Here is a 21,118-nt window from a genome sequence, read left to right as displayed (position 1 = left end):
ATATATATAAATATATATGTGTCTGTGTGTATGTATATATACATATGTGTATGTATGTATATATATATATAAATTTTTGTTTAAAAATTTTTTATTTTTGACCACATTCAGGATCTGTTACCCAACCAAGGATCAAACCTGTGCCCCCTGCAGTGAAAGAATGGAATCTTAACCACTGGACCATCAGGAAAATCCCTATTTTTTAAAGTTAAGTGTTGATAGATTAGCTGATGTTAGGTGTTATTGGAAAGCAAGGCAGGGAATGGCTTTGGGGAGGTCAGGAAAAGGGAGGGATTAGAATTTGTAAATATGGTCAGGGAAGGCCTCACTAAGAAGGTGGCATTTAAACAAAGTCTTGAGGTGTATCTCGAGATGAGTCTTCAGTTGGCCCACTCCACTCCCTCACCCTCCCTGTTTCAAGGTCCTGGCCTTGTCCCCAACCTCTCTGGATTAGAGAGTTCCCTGAAGGTCCTTCTCAGGTTTGTCCAGGAGTTCTGTTTCATTCTTCCTTTTCTCATCTAATAATAATGGAAGCTGCCACTTATTAAGCATGGGCATCATACTCTTGCCATGTTACACATCAGGTCATCTAAGCCTCATAGTAAGACTGAAAGTCACAGATGGGAGATAAGGCAGTCTAGCCTGCTTTCCATTGACTCTTTGGCCAGCTGCCTTCCCTGACAGGGTTCCTGCCTCATCCTCACTCCAAAGGAAGTAGAAGATAGACCTAAAGTTTTTGAAGAACTGAAAAAAGGAACAAAGCATTGGGCACAAGGACCAAAGGGTCCTTAGAAGGCAGTGTTTGTTAAAATGTGAGAACATCCTAACAATCAGAGCCTCAGATCCCTTGGAGGCAATGAGCTCCTAGTCACTAGAGGTGTGCAAGAGAAGCTGATCAATCTGTTGCCAAAAATTAAGTCTAGCCCAACCCCCAGCCACCAGTTTCTCACGCCCCAAGGGCTGGGGGCATGTGCGTGACTCTCCTCTGCCCTGTGAAGGGTGTGTGCCTCCTGCAGCTAAAAGCCTTGGAGCCACTGCCCTCGTTTTCTCTTGTTGTCTTGAATGTAGTCCAAGGGAGGTACCCTGCAACCAGCATGCTGAGTGCCAGGAAAGACCAGGAAATAGAATTGGAGGCACCATGTGCTATATATGAAGGAGATGAAAAGTTTCCAGGAATTAAGTCCAGTTTCACTTCAGTATAGGATAGTAGAAAATGATGATCCCAAAGCCTTTTTCATAGAAGTTTCTGGGACAAAACAAATCCTCAAACACCTCCAATCATGTCTATTAATGCATCTTTTAACATCATATCATCAGGTATAAAGCAGAACTTGCATCAGCCAAGTTACAGGAAGCAGTGAAAGTTAATCTCAGGACCGCCATGTTGCTAGAATACACCAAGGATAATAAAGAGCGGTTTATGGAGAATCACCATCCCCATTAATTCTACTACATCCAAAAGCAATAACACAGCCCATCAAGTGAGAAAAAAAAGATAAAGAAAACAACTTTCAAAAGCCCAGAGGGAACTACATCCAATCTCTTGGGATAAACTATAATGGAAAAGGATATAAAAAAGAATGTACATATGTGCATAACTGAGTCACTTTGCTATACAGCTGAAATTAGCACAACATTGTAAATCAAGTATATCTCAATTAAAAAAAAAATAGTGAATAAAAAACAGAAGACCAGAAACATAAGTTAACAAATAAATTTCTGTTAACCATAAAGGAGAACTTCCTCAAAGATGGAATTGGATTGATACAGAAAGAAAAGTTATGACCAACCTAGACAGCATATTAAAAAGCAGAGGCATTACTTTGTCAACAAATGTCCGTCTAGTCAAAGCTATGGTTTTCCCAGTAGTCATGTATGGATGTGAGAGTTGGACTATAAAGAAAGCTGAGCGCTGAAAAATTGATGTTTTTGAACTGTGGTGCTGGAAAAGACCCTTGAGAGACCCTTGGACAGCAAAGGAGATCCAACCAGTCCATCCTAAGGGAAATCAGTCCTGAATATTCATTGGAAGGACTGATGTTGAAGCTGAAACTCCAATACTTTGGCCACCTGAGGGGAAGAACTGACTCTTTGGAAAAGACCCTGATGCTGGGAAAGATTGAAGGTGGGAGGAGAAGGGGACGACAGAGGATGAGATGGTTGGATGGCATCACTGACTTAATGGACATGAGTTTGAGTAAACTCTGGGAGCTTGTGATGGACAGGGAGGCCAGGCGTGCTGCAGTTCATGGGGTCGCAAAGAGTTGAACACGACTGAGCGACTGAACTGACCTGAACTGAGTCAAACAAAACTGGCTCTACAGATGATGATTGGCACTTGGAACTTGAGACACGGGAAGAGTATCCTTTAAAAAATAAACTGCGTTCAAAATCTTTTATTATTCTTTTCTAGGACTGAAGTGGCTTTTTATAAAACAGATTTTGTTGGTCTATTTCTTACATTAAAAATATTTTAAGCTGAAAGTCATGAGGATATCTGGTTGTATTAAATTATTTTCACAAACTTGCCTTAATGAAGGGTAAAAATGTTACTGATTCATATACTTTATGAAGCCATTTGAGCTTTTTAAATGACAAATATAGGGGATAATAATCAGTGTTAACTTATGCGATCTTAGTCTAGTGGATGTAATTTTTTCTAGAGAAATATAAAGCTGTTTTCAAACTCTCATCCCAGTGGAACAGAATAATGAGTGAACAATTAGCCCACAGCGTTATGCATATTCATAGGCTCCTCATCTTAATAAAGTCTTCATCACTTCTTTCTCTTAATTACTGAAGCATAAATTGCTTCAGAGAAACTTAAATACTAGTATTTGTACTTTATACATAATATTCTTTGTAGTTCCTTTTTCTTTTCAAGGGCGAACTGCTTCTTTATAATAAATGAGCATCTGTTTATATTATACTTTTCTCTTGGTTTGGGTCACAGTGTTCAGTTATGAGAGCTTTCAATGGAATGTTGAACAGGAGAATATAAAAACAAATCTGCCAAATGCATCAGAAAGTATTTGAATAGAAGTGCTGGCTCCTATTTAAAATATTTCTCTTTGCTGCAGATAGATGGGAGTAAAAGATGCCTTAATATCTAATTTTTGTATTATTAGAGACCATGGTTTTAAGAAATTCCTATTTATCTGTTGTATATTTTTAGTCGTTTGGTAACTGAGGTCTTCTAAATTTTTTAACACAAAACCACATTTCCAGTCTTGCTTCTTTTCAAGTATCCAAATGTATTTCTCAGGGACTTCTCTGGTGGTCCAGTGGTTAAGAATCCACCTGCCAATGCAGGGGAAGTGGGTCTGATCCCTGGTCTGGGAAGATTCCCACATACCTCAGAGCAACAAAGCCCATTCACATATCTACAGGGCCCACACAAGGCAACTACTGAAGCCCACGTGCCTAGAGCCCATGCTCTGCAACAAGAGTTCAGTACAGTTCAGTTCAGTTTAGTTGCTCAGTCGTGTCCGACTCTTTGCGACCTCATGAACCACAGCACGCCAGGCCTCCCTGTCCATCACCAACTCCCGGAGTCCACCCAAACCCATGTCCATTGAGTCGGTAATGCCATCCAACCATCTCATCCTCTGTTGTCCCCTTCTCCTCCTGCCCTCAATCTTTCCCAGCATCAGGGTCTTTTCAAATGAGTCAAGTCTTTGCATCAGGTGGCTAAAATATTGGAGTTGCAGCTTCAATATCAGTCCTTCCAATGTAGCCACCACAATGAGAAGCCCTCACGCCACAACTAGAGAAAGGCTGTGCACATCAACAAGACCCAGTTCAGCCAAAATAAATACATTAAAAGTTTTAAAGAAGCGAAAGAAAAAAACAAATGTGTTTCTTAGTACCTTTGTAATAGTAGATACAGAAGTCTCTCAAATGCTGAACTGTAGTATATACTTACTTTAAAAAAAAATCATTCATAGGGGAAACTATTGGTGTAGTTTTACCAGGAAGTTTTTAATATGTATGTGTGATTCACAGGGATTCTGTATGTGCTCCCCAGCTAAAAAAAACACGTAGGACTACTGTGGTGGCATCTGGGAGAGTTGCTGGTTGGTTCATCAAGTCACAGCTGTGCAGCTTGGGTCTGAGTTTTTAAAGAATAGTTAACTTATTAAAAAGTTTCCTTAGCAAAAGAGCAGTTGAGCTATGTCCATGAATTTTACTGGGCTAATGTTGGCGTCAGTTAAATCGTTTGAATTATGAAGTATAATTACAATAAAGAAGTTCAGCCTCATGTTTGAAAACTGAGTCACATTTCTTGAATTAGTATGATAGAAACATTAAAATTCAGGACCATTGGGATATTTTGATTTGTTTGCTGTTTTTTTTTTTTCTTTTTAAAGAAATTGAAACTAATACATTTGCTAGTGGAAGAAAATGGTTTGTTTGGCTTTGAAGATTCTGAAACTGTTCAGGCTTATCATGGGTCATAGATTACAAAGAATAATGCTAGTGAAATGCAAATCTACTATTTTTACTCATTTTTTTTTACATGAAATGTACAAATTTCAGCAGGGTGGTGATGGTGGCAGTGGTGCCTCTTTACTACCTTATGTAAAACAGTTGAGCATTCTTATCAATAGTGCCATCATCTATTTAACACTCCCAGTACATTTTCTAAGTTTGTTTACTTAAAATTGTATGAAGTGACATAATTAACAAGCAATAAAAATCTCTAGTATATACATACATATACACACAACACAACTTAACACATACACAAAGATACAAAGAAATGTAGGGAATTCTTCAGTTCAGTTCAGTCATTCAGTCATGTCCGACTCTTTACAACCCCATCGACTGCAGCACGCCAGGCTTCCCTGTCCATCACCAACTCCCAGAGCTTGCTCAAACTCATGTCCATTGATTCGGTGATGCCATCCAACCATCTCATCCTCTGTCATCCCCTCCTCCTCCTCCTGCCTTCAATCTTTCCCAGTGTCAGGGTCTTTTCCAATCAGGGGGCCAAAGTATTAGAGTTTCAGCTTCAGCATCAGTCCTGCCAATGAATATTTTTGGGGAATTCTTGGGTAAGAGATTTGACTAGATAACCCTGAGAGTCCTTTCAACTTAGGTTCTATTACTAAATGATTCTAGAACTCTAACATGGTATGATTCTAAGGCTGTGATTCCAAAATTTTATTAGGACAAGAAACAGTCCCTATTTTCAAAGAGCTCACAACCTAGCAGATGAGGTAGACAAATAGTTACTTTTGATAACTGTAATAAATAGTCCTATAGATTAGATGCAAGGCCTTGGCAGGATGTGGGAAGGAAGGCTTACTGAGGCAGGGCTTGTTTCCTCAAGGCTGGTCTCAAGAACCACTTGCATCATAATCTTTCCGGAAGCTTTCTTTAAAAAAAAACAAAAAACGAATTTCTGGGCTCTATTCCAGAACTCCTGAATCAGAAACTCTCAAGTGGAACCCAAAAGTCTACTTCACTTAAAATAAGGGCTGAGGTGATTCTTAAGTAGACTGAAATCTGAGACTGCCTGCTAAGGGATTTCTCTGAGAGATGATATATACAGACTGAGAAAAAGAAGTAGCTGGGTCAAAATATGAAACTACAGAAGTCACACAGAAGTACGGTGTTTTGATGAAGATTTTGTACAGTTTTGTACAACATTCCCTCCATGGGATAGGCCTTTTTTGAATGATAGCACTTCTTAGATAGAATCTGAGGTTCTGTGATTGAGGGTATATGCCTCAGATGTCCTAGGACAGAGTTTTCTTTGCACAGGAGTCAGAGCTGACCTCAGTTTGTTATAACTATCCCAAGGCCATAGGCTGGCAAAGAGGTCTCTGATACAGACTCTCCACAGAGTCCCTGAGAGTCTACTCCCTGCCACCGTCCACTCCATTGCCGTGGCCTCCTGGACCTCATTTCCCAATTGTCCCTGGCAGCTTCTTTTCTTTGGAACCTGCAGTGTCTGCAGTAAGGAAGCAACAGCTTGAGTGAGGGCCTGATGGCCGGAAAGCACACGGTCTGTGGGATAGGGAGCAGTGAGATGTGTCTGGACACCAGTTGTCTGCGTATGTGTGGGACTGCTGAGACTTGGAGGAGACACTGGTTAAGGGGAGAGAATGGCCTAGTGGATTTTGAGTCTGAGCTCCGCCAGCGACTTCCTTGGTGAGCCTGGGGCAGTCCCCTTTCCCAAACTGGGCCCCTTAAACTGTATCCTGTCTAGAAAACAGGGTTTGTGTTAGAATCAGATGATTCTCCAGTGACCATCTGGGTTTAGTATTTTGGATTCTAAGATCTCTGATCCTAACTATCGCCCTGTGAAGAATGCATGCAAGAATTGTACCCATTTTACTGCGAGGAAGCCGCGGCTCAGTGAGGAGCAGTGACTTGTCCACCACCACACAATCACGGAGTCGGATTCCACCAGCACCCGGCTCTCTGCCTCCTCAGACCCGGCAAGCTGACGTGAAGCAAGAAAACAGTCGGTCTCTGGTCCAGGAAGCAGGCGCTGCAGGGGACGGAAGGGTCGGAACCCATAGAGCCGTGGGGCCAAGCAGCTGGGCGGAGGTGCCCAAAGCCAGCTCGGGGAGGAGAAGTGGGTGGGTTAGGGGCCGGGCGGGGCCGGGGGTGGGGACGCCCGGGGGAAGGGAAAGGACAGCAGAGCGCTGGTCGGAGCGCGAAGCAGAGGGGGCGCAGGCAGTGCTGGGCGCGGACTGCGAGCAGTGGGGCTGGCGGAGAGCCTTGGGGCGCAGTGAGGGGCACCCGCGAGCCCAGGGCGAAGAGTCCAACAAACAGACTGCGCTCCTGTGGCCTTACAGATGGGCAGGTAAGACGCACTCGCGGGGTCCGGAAGGCCGAGCCGGAGCCGTGGATAGAAATGAGCGATCCGACCGCCTCCCTGGAGGCCGGCGACCCGACCTTGGGGGCGGCTCGGGTACAGACCCCTCCTCTCCAGGAACCCAGCCACAGGGATCCCGGGGCGCACGTGGCGAGGCTGGGCCCCTGGCACGCCTTGCCCGGAAATCTGGGATTTGGGATCGGCACTCACTGGCCCCGGGAGGGCGGCACCAAAGCTCCTTCTACATCCACAGATGTGCGAGGGAACACCTGCGGCTCTGCCGCGAGCGCACACGCGCGTCTTCTCGCCGGGCGGGAGCCGCTTGCTCTGCGAGTGGACTTGCCAGTTTGCCACTTCGTTGTGTCTCTCGTCCTAGGCGCCCAAGTCCCGGGAAAAGCTTTGGGGCCCCCTTAGCCATATTCTAGCTCTAGTAACATAGGTCTAGGCTGGGGTCAGGAGACTTGCATTCTAGTTTACAGGTGTGTAAAGCTGTGCCAATCGCCCACCTACCTGCTGCTCTAGGCTCTGTGCCTTCTCCTCTTGGGTCACCACCTGTAAGATTGGCCTCCCAGTCGTGCTGCCCACGTACTCCGCATGGCCTGTGGGGAAGAGGGGCTGGAGCCTGGAGTCTCTGCTGTAGAAAGCACAGGAGTTCAGACCCTTTTGTGAGGGCTCATGGAGCAGTATCTCCTCCTATCCCCTCTCCCCACTTATCAACAGTTTGCCTATGGGGAAACTGAGGTCCAGAGAGGAGATGGCTTGCCCAGGGTCACAGACAGAAGTAGAACTCAAGTCTCCTCACTCCTAGCTCAGGGCTGACTCCACTTCAACAAGTTGTTGTTGTTCAGTCACTAAGTCGTGTCCAACTCTTTTGCAACCTCATAGACCGGAGTCTGCCAGGCTCCTCTGTCTGTGGGATTTTCCAGGCAAGAATACTGGAGTGAAGAATACCCCATATCCTTCTCCAGGGGAATCTTCCCTAATCAGGTATTGAACCTGTGTCTCCTGCAGTGCCAGGCAGACTCTTTACTACTGAGTCACCAGGGAAGCCCCTTCAGCCATAAGAGAGCATTGTAGATGTGTTAACTGCTCCTTATCTTCTGGTATCCAACCAGTTGTTGGCTCTAAGTCGGGGAGAGCCATACTGGAGGCAAGGAAACTGCCTTCAGATTTTCTTGATTCCTTGAGATGATAGCAAACAACCTTCTTCATTCCTTTCTCACTCCCCACTTTGCAAAGCACATTTCTACTTATAAACTGAATAGGTGAATGCTCCAAATTCCTACTAAGAGGGTAGCGAGACAACAAAGCCCATCTTACTGATGGGGAGAATGAGGTCCAGAGTGAAGAAATGACTTAACCAAGACACATGACTAGACACACCTACAAAACAGGACAGGTCTCTTGACTCCAATTCCACTGTGTTCTCTATCACCAGCAGGACTACAGGATAGCACCCCTAAATGGAGAGAGACTACAGGGCTGATCAGAAAGGATGAGAAACAAGAAAGATACTCTTTATTTCTGAAAGAGGTAAGTGTATCTGATAATCAAGAATAATAAAGAACCTCCTGGCTTCCTCTGAGGGTAAGAGAAGGAAGGGAGGGGAGAGGAGACAGAGTTGGCTGTTCTTGGTAAAACTGGGGGGCAGGGTTGGGGGAGGTAGAGAGGAAAACAGAAAAGGAAACAAAGTGACCAGCTGCCCAGTAATTCTCTCTAATGTTTATATGATATGTTGCAATTTCTTTTTTTTTGTTTGTTTTCTAAATATTTATTTATTTGACTGTACCAGGTCTTAGTCGCAGCAAGTGGGAACTCTTAGTTTTGACATGTGGGATCTAGTTCCCCTATCAGGTATCCATCTGGGGCTATCTGCATTGAAAGTGTTTTGAAAAAACACTTGCATTGAACAAAGTGCATTGAAAGTCTTAGCCACTGGACCACCAGGGAAGTCCCTGCAATTTCTAAAACACTTTCCCTCCATAGTCTCTCTCCAAATTGCCAAGTGAGGCAAGTTGGGGGGTGGGTAATTATCCCCATCTCATAGATGAGATTCAGAGGAAATAAATGCAGTGCTCAAGGTCACACAGCCAAGCAGACAGCCGAGATTGGAACCATGAAAGGCCACTTGAAAGGCAAGATTAGAGGCTGGGAGACTGGGACTTGGACTGTGTGTGTGCAGCAGGTGGGTGTGTAGCCACACCCTGGGTAGGTACACAGGGAAGAGGCTTCCAAAGCCGCTGCTGGTGTTCCAGGCCAAGAATGTTTGCCCTTTGGATTGAATGGGGTTCAGGTGCAGGGAAATCTGTGCTTCCAAAGGCGGCTTAGAATGCCTCCTCCCTGACCTCACTTCCCCACCTGACCAAGATGGTGTCTTTTTTTTTGAGCTTCCCCTTCCCACGACCAAAAGGAATCTATTTCAGCCTGCCTTTGAAGTTGCTTTGTAAGTGCTTTCATGAATGCGTATTTGTGTATGCAGGAGGGACTAGTCTAGTAAGAAGAGGTATTTATCCATCTGTTCTTGAGTGCCTACTATAAAGAAACGTATGAAGCACAGGTGCCTCCCCTCACCCCTCCCAGCTCACAGTTTAGTATATATATCTATATCTATTTATATTTATATAGATATACACACCCAATACCAGTATAATATAGTGCTCTAATAGGATTTTATGCAAAGCCCTTCAGGAACAGACAAGAGGAAGAGACTTAACTGGCTAGAGTGGAGAAGATGTCTCAGGAGAGGGTCTACCAAGGTGACATTGGAGCTGGGTCTTGAAGGATGTGTGGGAGTTTGCCAGGCAGATAAAAAGAGGATGGGCATTTCTGCCTTAGCCAACAGTGTGAGCAAAAGCAAGAGGGGGCAAAATGCAAGGACTGTTTGGAGAATGGCCTGTAGCTCAGTATCATGGGGCATGGGCAATGGTGAGAGCTGTGGTGAGATGAGGCTGGAGGCAGGGTCATATCTAAAGGAGCTTGAATGATAATCAGCAGAGGTTAGACTATCTTATAGAGAACAGAGAACTTATAGTGAAAAGATACGGAGATAACTGTTTTTGGTCCCAGTTCCTAGGCTGTGAGACCTTGAGCAAGTGACTTCCTCTCAGCGTCGGGGTGGGGGGTTGGGGGGTGGAGCAGGTGGGGAGGAAGTGTATGGTTTTTCCCCCTGGTTGAATGAGGGGGGTACACCAATGACATGATTATTAAGATCTCTTCCAGCTCAGATTCTATTTCTTTGTCTCCTTCTAACTATATGTTACGCTTCCTTTCACACCAGCCCATGGTGGTGATAAGACCACCAGGTGGGCCAGAGGCAAAATCTGCAGTCCCAGGAGTTATCTTTGGATTCCCTACCTGCTTTATGTGTCCCCTTTCCCGTGCCTTTCTACCACACTTCCAAGCACTTCAGACACTCTTTCCTGAAGAATAGCTGGAACAGAGCAGTAGGGAAACCAAAAGAACCAAAAGTGGAGTTTACTTTTCCCCAGAGAAACCTGAAAGAAAACCTCGCTAAGATACCCAGTTTATCCTTCAGGTCCCAGCTTTATGCCGCCACTCCCAAGAAACAGGTCAGGCAAACTGAAGTCAAGAACACTCTGGGTGAACCTGTTAATGTGCAGGAAAGAGTAGCACCAGGGTGTGGAGGAAGAGGGTGCACTTGGTTTGTATGGGGGAGCAGAAGTACATCTGGAGCAGAAAGGACCATGGGAGACAAGACTGTAAAGGAAGGTTAAGTGTTAGTCACTCAGTCGTGTCCGACTCTTTGTGACCCCATGGACTGTAGCCCGCCAGGCTCCTCTGTCCATGGAATTCTCCAGGCAAGAATACTGGAGTGGATGGTTATTCCCTTCTCCAGGGGATCTTTCCGACCCAGGGATCGAACCTTGGTCTCTTCCATTGCAGACAGATTCTTTACCATCTGAGCCACCAGGGAAGGTTAACTCCTCCCAAAGTCACCAACTTCTGCCTTTATTGGATCCTCAGTTACGACTGGTGAGAGGGACTTCTCTTGTGGTCCAGTGGTTAAGACTCCATGCTTTAATGCAGGGGGTGCAGGTTCTATCCCGGGTAGGGTCACCAAGATCCCACATGCCAGGTGGTATGGCCAAAAAGAAAAGATTTGTGAGAGTCTGGAGTGCAGGAAAAAGCAGTAGCGGTGGACCTACAGGAGATGACGCCCCAGGACACGAGGAACCTGTGTTTGGTGGGAAGTAACAGCTCAGCTGCCAGAAGACATTGCCATTTGTAGCCGAAAGAGCACCTAAACAGCACCCCAAAGACGTGGGTTCTCATCTGAGCTCTGTCATTTACTAACCATGTCATTTTGGGCAAGCCACTTCCCCTGTCTGACCTTTAGTTTTCTCAGCTACAAAATGGAAGGACTGACTGAGAATCTAGATTCTAAATGGTCTTTAAAATCTCTTTTCAGTCTCTGTTCATCTTCCTTCTTGATTATCTCCTGTTTCAAGTCAAGGACTTTCAGGGCAGGAGCTCTGTCTCCCCAACCCGAATAGCTTCATAATCAGTTATTATCTTGAAGAGGGAAGCCAAGGAGCTCAGAAAGAGAAACAAAATTCCCCATGTTGCCAATCGCCAATCCCTGCCTTGGGAGCCGGAGGCAGGTCATAGAGAACCAAGCTGTCCCTTTAAGAGCTCTCTGCCTCTCCTGAAGCCACAGGATGCCCTTGTACACAGGCCCTCCCTCCCACCTCAACCCAGCTTCTAAAGACATGCATCTGTGTCTCTTTTGCGCCCTCCGTCAGAACCACAAATATCCAACCAATTTGTCCAGAGAGGAGCTGGAAGAATGTCTGAGGAATGAATGGTTTTGTGAACCTTTACTTTCCTCATTGAACCCCACCTCAGAGCCCACCCTGTCCTCCATCCTTTCCCCCTAACCCCACTTTCTAACACAGAGTCTGTCTCTCCCAGGCTAGATCTCACTGGCAGGTGAACTATAAAGAGGAAAAATAAACAAGTTTGGCTTTCAGTTTATCTGGGCTGGAATATTAAATGTAACAGTCCTGAGACTCTGAAGAATCTTAACCTTGGAGGAAAAAGTCTGCAGTCTTCTCTATCTTGTCATCTGTGGGACTCTAGACAGCCCCCCAAATCCTCTCCCACCAGCCTACCCAGTCTCCCAAATATCACAGTGTGGTTTTATGGTATCTTCATGGGATGTTAGAGCTGATCAGGACCTTACAGGATCACACAGTAAAACCCCTTCATTTTACAGATACACACAGGAGCTGGGGCCCAGAAAAGGGAAGTCACATACCCAAAGTCACACAGGTAACAGCTGAACCAAGACAGCTCTTTGGTTTTCATTTCTTTCACTGTAAAATGAGGGAGGTTAGACTAGATGGACTCTGAGGGCCCTGCCAGCCTCTGCTCTGCACAAATAAAACCACCACCACATCTGTGGAGTGTCTAGAGCCATGCACTCCCTCATTTTCTCCTTTAATTTTTGCAACAAAGCTATGCTACAGTGTTGATGTCATGCCTGTGTTTATACCCCGTCTATCCAAATAGGTGGATTGGTAACATGGTTTTTTCCTGTGTAAAACAGCAACCCAATTTTGGCTGCCATTCTGCTACTCACCTCATTTCCTTGGGTCTCACATCCTTTCAGCCTTTTAGAGACTCCTAATGAGATGTCAGTACTCAGGGAAAGGGAATGTTTTAACTTCATTTATTTATTAGACTGCATCAGGTCTTCGTTGTGGCACTAGGGATCTCTTTTGTGTCATGGAGGCTCTTTCATTGCGGCACATGGACTCTCTAGTTGTGGCACACAGGCTCAGTTGTCACATCAAGTGGGCTTAGTTGCTCTGAGGCATGTGGGATCTTAGTTCCCCAACCAGGGATTGAACCCACATCCCTTGCATTGCAGGGTGGATTCTTAAACACTGGACCAGGGAAGTCCCAAAAGGGGATGTTTTAGACTGCACTGTTAGCTGATCCCTGAGCAGCAGCTCATGTGTTGAACTGAGGTTTCTCAGTCACCCAGTTGAGACATTGTGAACCTGGTGTTGGGGATCAGCAATCAAGGGTCCCTTGGCCATGGCACAGTTCCCTTAACTACAACCCTAGGCTGGCCTGATCCCGCTGCTGCAGGAAGGGGAGGGGAAGTGGGAGGGAGTGATTACCCACAGTAAAGTTATTGCACAATTCTTGGGGCTTGGCCTTAGGCGATCCACCCTGGTTCTGGGGGTTTTTTTTCCCGTGTGTCTAGTTCCTTCCTTTTCTGTCCCCCAGCCCCACCCCCCCAGATCTGGACCTTCCCAGCTTCCAAAGTCCATGTGTTGCAGGAAAGCAGACCCCTTCCAGGGCCTGAAACTGGACTCTTGTCTAACACTCGGAAATGAATTGCCGGAGGAGATACATCTGCTGACAAAGCAAGAGATTTTATTGGGAAAGGGCACCCGGGTGGAGAGCAGAAGGGTAAAGGAACCCGGAACAGCTCTGTCACGTGGCTTGCAGTCTCACGTTTTATGGTGATGGGATTAGTTTCCGGGTTGTCTTTAGCCAATCATTCTGACTCAGAGTCCTTCCTGGTGGTGCATGCCTTGTTCAGCCAAGGTGGATACCAGAGAGAAGGATTCTGGGAGGTGGTCGGACATGTGGTGTCTCCTTTTGACCTTTCCCGAACTCTTCCTTTTGGTGGAGGCTTATTAGTTCCGTGTTCATTACCAGGATCGCCTATCCTAAAACAACTCATGCAAATAGTTACTATGGTGCCTGGCCAGGGTGGGCGGTTCCAGTCAGTGTGTTTCCCGTAACACATGCTTAGACCTCAGATGTGTCCAGGGACATCCTGAAGAGGCTGCAGAGCTAAGAAGCCTTGGGGCACCCACGGGGAGATTCCTGGAGCTGAGGAGGAGCCAGTGAATTTGCCTGCTGTTCGTGAGCCTTCCCGGGGGAGGTGGCCCTCCACCTGCCCTGTCAGTTCAAACCCCCTCACAAGGATATCCAAGAGAAGTGGTGACAGTATCTGCCCTGGGAAGGAAACCTGGGCCACTGGGAATAGAGAGACTGCGTTTTCACTGTGCATACTGCTTCTGTTTTTTCATTGTGTATATGTATTTACTTCACAAAAACAACAAGTAGATTTTCATTTTAATGAAAGCCATGGTCTTTTTTTTAATTAAAATGTGTTTTAAAAATCCTCTTCACCATAATAAATGTATATGCTCCAGCAAGCCTGAAGAGGGGGCAGAGCAGAGATAATAATCTTCTTCTTTCTAATTAACGAAATTTTTAATGAGGTTAAAAAAAAAGCAATGTAAATGTTATCATCTCAACCATTTTTAATAGCACATCTCAGTAGTGTTCATTGTTATACAACAGACCTCTACATCTTTTTCATCTTGCAAAACGGAAACTCTACCCATTGAACCACAATTCCTGGTGATAATCTTTTTTGATAGATGAGGAAACTGAAGCACAAACAGGGCAAGAAACTTATTTTACTCAAAGTGAGTTCTTCTAGCATTTATGCTATCTGTCTGTTGTCTGCCTATAAAACTAACTGAGGCCCCTTCTTCCTGCAACCATTACACTAGCCATCCCCTCCCTCAAGTGCCCCTCACATCCTCCATCTGTCCCTGCCCCGACCTTGTCATCCCCTCCAGCTCAGCTCAGGTCTCAGCATCTTAAACCTAGACTATTTCACTTGTCATGTGGCTCCCTGCCTCCATTCTTGCCCCTTTCACTCTGTACTCCGCATGGCAGCCAGAGAGTCCTTTCCAAGTACAGATCTGATCATTTAACCCCACCTTTAAAATGTCATTCTGTGGTTCTTCTCCACCTACATGATAAAGTTCCAACTCTGCAGTCTGGTACTCAAGGCCCTCCCTGATCTGGTTTGGACCAGCATCTCCATCCCACATCTTATCCTTCCAGGCATATTACACTCTTTTTGCTACTTTCCATTCTTCAAAACATGCTTTCTTGTTATCATGCCTCTGTCCATCTGTTTCCTCCCCTTGCCTCCTCTACTTCCAAAATATTCTTCAAGGTCCAGGTCAAATTCTTCCATTGCTGTGAACACTTTCCAAGCACCGAACAGAATTCATCCCTTCTTCCTTTAAGCCCCAGTACCTCCTAGGTTGTCTCCTGCATTAAGACTGGCGATGTGCCCTAAGTGTAGGGACTGGCCTCCTGGAACTCCCAGGATGAGCCTCCCAAGAGTGCGCCCCATTAGTGATGACTGGCCAGATGATTCATTGAGCCATTTGTTTCATTGTGCTGCTCCTGCTTTCCATTAGCTCATATGAGGAAAGGCAAAGGCACAAATTTCTTGCCTGATAAGTGGGATAGTACATGAGAACCTATGCTTCCTGGATCTTAACTCTTCCCCCCCTCCATCCAGACAAGGTTGTCCAAGTTCAAAATGGCAGAGGGCCCCAAACGCCTTGCACAAAATGTGAGCCCTCCTGGGTTATTGCTGTATTACTTAGATTCTTCCCCCCAACATCTACATTCATAGCATTATTCATGAATATTTATTATGAACATAACTAACTGTCAACTTTTCTGGGGAAAAGACCTTATGGTTAATAGTCAAGTGTGTTAACTTTGATTGGTTGACAGCACTACCTTAGATAAAAGAGTTGGAACCAGTTCAGTGAACACTGAGTGCTTGGCCCATGAAAAATCCAAAGTGGACATTTTTACTGAAGACCACCAAGGGAAGGAGAGCTAAGGTAGTCCTCTCACCGTGGGAAGGAGCATAGCCTTGCTGACCAGGATCATGTGGCTGCTGATAACCCTTATCAGTAACAAGAGGACAGCCTCACATTGCCTCACATGTAAGTGCTGGGGCAAAGGGAAGACTGTGATGATAAAGCTTGTGGATTATGGTGGGAGTGCACAAAGGCTTCCTGAAGGAAGTGAGTGTGGAGCTTTGTTTAAAAGGAATGACGTGTTTTTTCAGAGACTAGGATGCAAGGCTGTCTTTGGCGGTTTTTCTAAGCTGTAGACTAAGGATATCTGAGCCACGTACACACACAGTGATGTTGTTTTGGAAGGCAGAGTAGTGGAAGTGGCCAGTGTCTTTTTTCTCTGAGGTAGGTAAAACCCCAAACCAGACTGAGTGCTCCTTTCACTCCACTCCCACCAGGCCCAGTGCCTGCAATGGTTTCAGCCCCTCCCTGCTTCCCCAGCCACCTGTTTTCCAACAGAATTTCCCCTCAATAGCTATGAATACCTAGAGTGGGACCTAGGATGCTTTAGCAGTCAAAAGACCCAGTGTCTGCTTCTCGAGGCAGAGGGAAATCTAAGCCATCCCCAAACATCTTCTACATGGTGTCTGTGAAGCATAAAAAAGAACTGAGCTGTGGTAGAGTTCTGAGGCATATCTTCTTACTGTGCTACATGGTCCTGCCCAGAGCTCGCATGGAGGCTGCAGGAGCTCTGCGCTAGTCATCAAAGAGCAGGGCTCTGTCTCGGGTCTACCTCCGATATTCTCTGTGATCACGGACGAGCCACCTGGTTTCTCTGGGCCTCAGATTCCCTGTGTGTAAAATGGAAAGAATTATAGTGTTAAATAATTCCTAAGGTCCTTCTAGCCTAAAGCTCAGTGATTTATAGAGTCCCCAGAAAAGGATAGATCAGCATGGTTATAGTGCTCAAGGAAGACTTCCTTCCACAGGCATTTATTGAGCACCTACTGAGTGCCGTCATGAGTGCTCATATATAGCAGTGAATAAAACAGACAGAGTGGGACTTCCCTGGTGGTCCAGTGGCTAAGAGTCCATGCTCCCAATGCAAGGGGTGTGGGTTCAGTCTAGGGAACTAGATCACAAGCTGCAAGCATGAGTTCACATGCCACAGCTAAAGATCCCACGTGCCACAATGAAGGCCCAGCAGAATCAAATAAATAATATTTTTTAAAACAACAACAAAAAACCAAAACAGACATAGTCCCTAACTTCCTCGGGCTTGCGGTCTAGTGGAGAAGATAGGTAAACAAGTAGTTAGAATAAACTGTGAGGCTGGGATTTTAGCTGGGGTCTGAAGAAATGGAAGGGTCATTCAAGCTTTAAGTAACAGAAACCATCTTCTCTCTTTTCTGTCACTGCCAGAACATCCTCCAATTCTTCCCCCACCTTCCCTGTTGCTATGGAGACCACCAGTGGGGCTGAGACCTGGCATGAGAGCCTGCACGCTGTGCTAAAGGCTTTAAATGCCACTCTTCACAGCAACTTGCTCTGCCGGCCAGGGCCAGACAACCTGACTGAGGAGAAGCGGGCCAGCCTGCCTGGCCGCAATGATAACTCCTACATGTACATCCTCTTCGTCATGTTCCTCTTTGCTGCCACTGTGGGCAGTCTCATCCTCGGATACACCCGCTCCCGCAAAGTGGACAAGCGCAGTGACCCCTATCATGTGTACATCAAGAACCGTGTGTCTATGCTCTGATGCTAAGAGGCCGGGGATGGCAGAAGATCAAGATACCCAAGGATTATCTTCTGGGGCCTCCAGAACTCAGCTATGGGCCATATCCAGCCTGCGTGTCCTTATCTGTAAGATTAACAAGAAACAGTGCTAAGGGAGGTCATTGTCAGGGTGGGAAGAGAAGATCTGGTGGACCTGGGCCTTGTGGATAAGGATTTTTTTCCAGCAAAGATAGACTTTCTAGCCTGTGGGAGCCCTATGAACAAATACATACACACAGCAACATAGAATAAAAAATGAGTGGCCTAGTGGCCAGAGTGTTGGGGTCTAGGGGTTCAAGGAAGGAGAACAGGAAGTCATAGCAAGGAGAAATGAGATAGGAAAATACCCTGTACAGTTCAGTTCAGTCGCTCAGTCGTGTCTGACTCTTTGCGACCCCATGAATTGCAGCACTCCAGGCCTCCCTGTCCATCACCAACTCCCGGAGTTCACTCAAACTCAGGTCCATCGAGTCGGTGATGCCATCCAGCCATCTCATCCTCTGTCGTCCCCTTCTCCTCCTGCCCCCAATCCCTCCCAGCCATCAGAGTCTTTTCCAATGAGTCATGAGGTGGCCAAAGTACTGGCGTTTCAGCTTTAGCATCATTCCTTCCAAAGAACACCCAGGACTGATCTCCTTTAGGATGGACTGGTTGGATCTCCTTGAAGTCCAGGGGACTCTCAAGAGTCTTCTCCAACACCACAGTTCAGAAGCATCAATTCTTCGGCGCTCAGCTTTCTTCACAGTCCAACTCTCCAATCCATACATGACTACTGGAAAAACCATAGCCTTGACTAGACAGACCTTTGTTGGCAAAATAATGTCTCTGCTTTTGAAAATACCCTGAGGACACAGTTTTTTGATGTGTTATGGTGATGACCATATCACAGATAGGAAATCTAAGTTATGCTGCTTTTTCATAGTTGTTCACATTTTATGTTTTTCAGCCCATTCAACATTTGTGATGTTACTCCCCTGTGAGGGAAGCAGAGCAAATGCTCTTCTGCCCATTTGGGCCAGAGTGGTGCCATGACTGGAACCCAGGATCTTTGGTCTCTTTGCCTAGTGCTTTGCAAAACTCTGTGCTACCTAAGAGTGGATCTAGGCCTGAAATTTACATAATTCTAGGGAGTCCTCCTTAGGAAGAGTAATTTTCAAATATCTTATTTTTGCAAATATTCCAGAAACATATCAGCATATTAATACATTGTTAGGTCCCCTCCTAAGACCTTAATAAGGAGCCATGTGAGTACAGAACCCTAAATGTCAAGCCTCATGGTTCCTGTACCCTTCCAGCCATGTCCCTCTGTCCTTCCCAGTCCCATCGCCAGTCCTGGGGACTTCACTACCTCTAAGGCAGCTTCTAACATTTTGATTGAATTCTGTGAGAAATTTTCTGATACCAAGTTGAAATCTTGCTTCCAGAAAATTATTATTACACCTAGAAGATATCATATTAAAAGAAGCAGGTACTTGATTCAGTGGAAAGAGAACCAGCCCTGATTCTGCTACCAGTGTGGTGTGTGATCTGGCTAGACACTTTTCTGACTCTTGTCCTTCTTCAGAACCGTGAAATAGAAGGAAAATTGAAATAGTTGAAAGTCTCTAAGTGCTTGATCAGATCTGACATTCTAGGTTTCATGTACATTGATTTGAATCATATAAAACTGCTGTGCTTGTAGATTAAAAAACAGCGAATATCAGTAGTTTCACATGGTTCAGCTGAATACATCAAATGTGGCAAGCTACAAATCCCAGACTGGAACCTTCCACTCTTCTGTTTCATTTCTGTTTTTAAGGGATCTCCATGGGGTCTCCAGAAAGCCCTGTCAAAACACATATTTGCGTACAGCAAACACTTTGAAAGAATATTTTGATAGCACTTACACTGAAGAGGAGGATTATGGGTGACTTTCCCCTTCTACTTTAAAATTTTATGTAATATTTGATTTATTTGACCATAAGTATGTTTCTTATATGATAAGGTCAGGTGTGGGGGAGGGAGCTACTTCCACTTTGAAAAAATAAATGCCTGTGTGTTCCTTGAATGGAGGATCACAGTACACCTTCGCTCCCTTGAGCAGTTAGTTATGTTGATTCCGTGCAAATTCATGTGCTCAAGCTTCTCCTCATATCTTCTTGAGGGAGAAGGTGGAGACCTGATTAAGAAGATGTAATGTAAGAGTGTACAACAGACTTGGAAGTCTACAACTGGATGGGACTTTGGCGACCACCCAGTCCAAACACCCAAATAACATACAGAATCCCATGAAGTATGAGAATGAATGTCAAGTGATGGATGCTATCAGGATTTGGGGAGATGAGATTGAGTAGATGTAGAGGAGCCACAGAAAGGTAGGATTTGAACTGGGCTTTGAAACAGGACAGATCTCAGTAGACAGAGTGAATGAAGGGAACGAAACAAGGAAGCTTGGAGGCAGAAATGTGGTGAGACCACCCCCCCTGAAGAGAGCACGGTCAGATGGATGTTGGATGGAGCAGGAAGCAGCCCAGAGTGGCTGCACTGGGAGTTCAGTGTCCCCATCGATGGGGGAAACTCCCCTTCACACCCCTGGAGAAGGAAATGGCAACCCACTCTGATACTCTTGCCTGGAAAATCCTGTGGACAGAGGAGCTTGGCAGGCTGAGTCCATCAGGTCACAAAGAGTTGGACACAACTGAGCACACACACATGCCCCTTCACACAGTCCTTATAACTCACAGGGCTTAATACAGTAATACAAATTGAATGCGAGTTACAGAAATCCAGTGTGTATTAGCATACGCACAATGGAGGATTTACTGAGAGGAATACGAGGTAGTCACCAGTTCAAAAGAGGAGCTATAGATACTAGGGCAATTCCAGGGATCTTGGGGCCTAGAACTACTTAATTGTATGGATTTACAAAGTCGGGGCTCAATAAACTTCATTGTGCACACCCACGGTTGGACTAAATAGAAATCTAGAATTTTGAGGTATAATTTAAACATTCTAATATTTTATGATGTAGGTACTCCCCGGCCCTCCCCTCAGCTCTAGCTCACTAGCTATCCCACTACCTCCTTCAGCCCACGTGCTCTTTTTGGCTGCACTGGTTCTGCCCCCTGCTGGCCAGATCCCAGCACATCACCTCGAGCCTTCAAAGCAAAACTTTGATAATCACATAGTGGCTACTATGTGCCATCAACTCATCTAGGCACATTTGAAATACATAAGGAAACGAAGATCAAAGAAATCCCTGCCCTAATACTTAAGAGAACTTAGGATACCGACTGTGGCCTAAACATTTTAATGACGTTAACGCATTTAGCTGTTAAAACTTTCATAATAACCCTTTGTGGGTCTTCCCAGGCGGCACAGTGGTGAAGAATCTGCCTGCCAATGCAGGAGATGCAAGAAACGTGGGTTCGATCCTGTGTCAGGACGATCCCCTGGAGGAGGGGAAATGGCAACCCATTCCAGTATTCTTGCCAGGAGAATCTCATGTTCAGAGGAGCCTAGTGAGCTACAGTCTATGGGATCGCAAAGATTTGGTCATGACTTAGCGACTGAGCATGCGCAACATCCCTATGTAGTAGGTATTACGGCTACTTCAATAGAGCCCATTTGTTCAGTCAGCCCCTCAGCCCACTTTCATCACCATAGCATACCCAGCCCAGAGCATGGGTCTGAACAGTCCCCAGAGATGAATGGGAAAATGATTTGGGAAGATGATGGCAGAGTATTGACACCAGTAGACTGAAGTTGGGTTCCCTACAAGCAGAGTCTGAGACAGGCATTTACTGAGGGAGCACTTTTGGGAAACAGGCAATGGAAAGAGTGAAGTAAAAAAGAAAGGGAACAA

The 21,118-nt window shown here is 45.5% G+C and overlaps 1 protein-coding gene and 1 long non-coding RNA gene across 8 annotated transcripts; one reads left to right on the top strand and one right to left on the bottom strand.

Moving 5' to 3' along the window:
- Positions 1 to 2,946: 2,946 nt before the first annotated feature.
- LOC133226842 (uncharacterized) lies at positions 2,947 to 8,274 on the bottom strand. Its single transcript, XR_009729641.1, has 3 exons — positions 7,343 to 8,274; positions 6,338 to 6,502; positions 2,947 to 5,026 (listed from the first exon to the last, which is right to left on the bottom strand). It is a non-coding gene; the product is annotated as an uncharacterized LOC133226842 (long non-coding RNA).
- KCNE3 (potassium voltage-gated channel subfamily E regulatory subunit 3) lies at positions 5,293 to 19,343 on the top strand. 7 transcript variants are annotated; one of them, XM_061380826.1, is made up of 4 exons: positions 5,293 to 6,820; positions 8,271 to 8,365; positions 12,069 to 12,124; positions 15,428 to 15,641. In XM_061380826.1, exons 1-4 carry the CDS (start codon positions 6,319 to 6,321, stop codon positions 15,537 to 15,539), a joined length of 765 nt encoding a protein of 254 aa, XP_061236810.1. In that variant the 5' UTR covers positions 5,293 to 6,318; the 3' UTR covers positions 15,540 to 15,641. The 7 variants fall into 7 exon arrangements, with proteins under 7 accessions (XP_061236810.1, XP_061236814.1, XP_061236813.1 ...); XM_061380830.1 differs by lacking the exon at positions 12,069 to 12,124 and having other exon boundaries at positions 5,295 to 6,820; XM_061380829.1 differs by lacking the exons at positions 12,069 to 12,124; positions 15,428 to 15,641 and adding an exon at positions 16,921 to 19,343 and having other exon boundaries at positions 5,310 to 6,820; positions 8,274 to 8,365.
- Positions 19,344 to 21,118: the final 1,775 nt, after the last annotated feature.

The sequence above is a fragment of the Bos javanicus genome, chromosome 15, assembly GCF_032452875.1.
Source record: "Bos javanicus breed banteng chromosome 15, ARS-OSU_banteng_1.0, whole genome shotgun sequence".
Taxonomy (NCBI): Eukaryota; Metazoa; Chordata; class Mammalia; order Artiodactyla; family Bovidae; genus Bos; species Bos javanicus.
This window is presented reverse-complemented; position numbering and strand designations above follow the sequence as displayed.

Coding starts and splice junctions, on each gene's coding strand:
- KCNE3 (XM_061380826.1), top strand. CDS start 6,319: ATGCATGCAAGAATTGTACCCATTTTACTGCGAGGAAGCCGCGGCTCA. Junction 6,821..8,270: donor GTGGCCTTACAGATGGGCAG/GTAAGACGCACT, acceptor CTCTATCACCAG/CAGGACTACAGGATAGCACC. Junction 8,366..12,068: donor ACTCTTTATTTCTGAAAGAG/GTAAGTGTATCT, acceptor TTCATTTTACAG/ATACACACAGGAGCTGGGGC.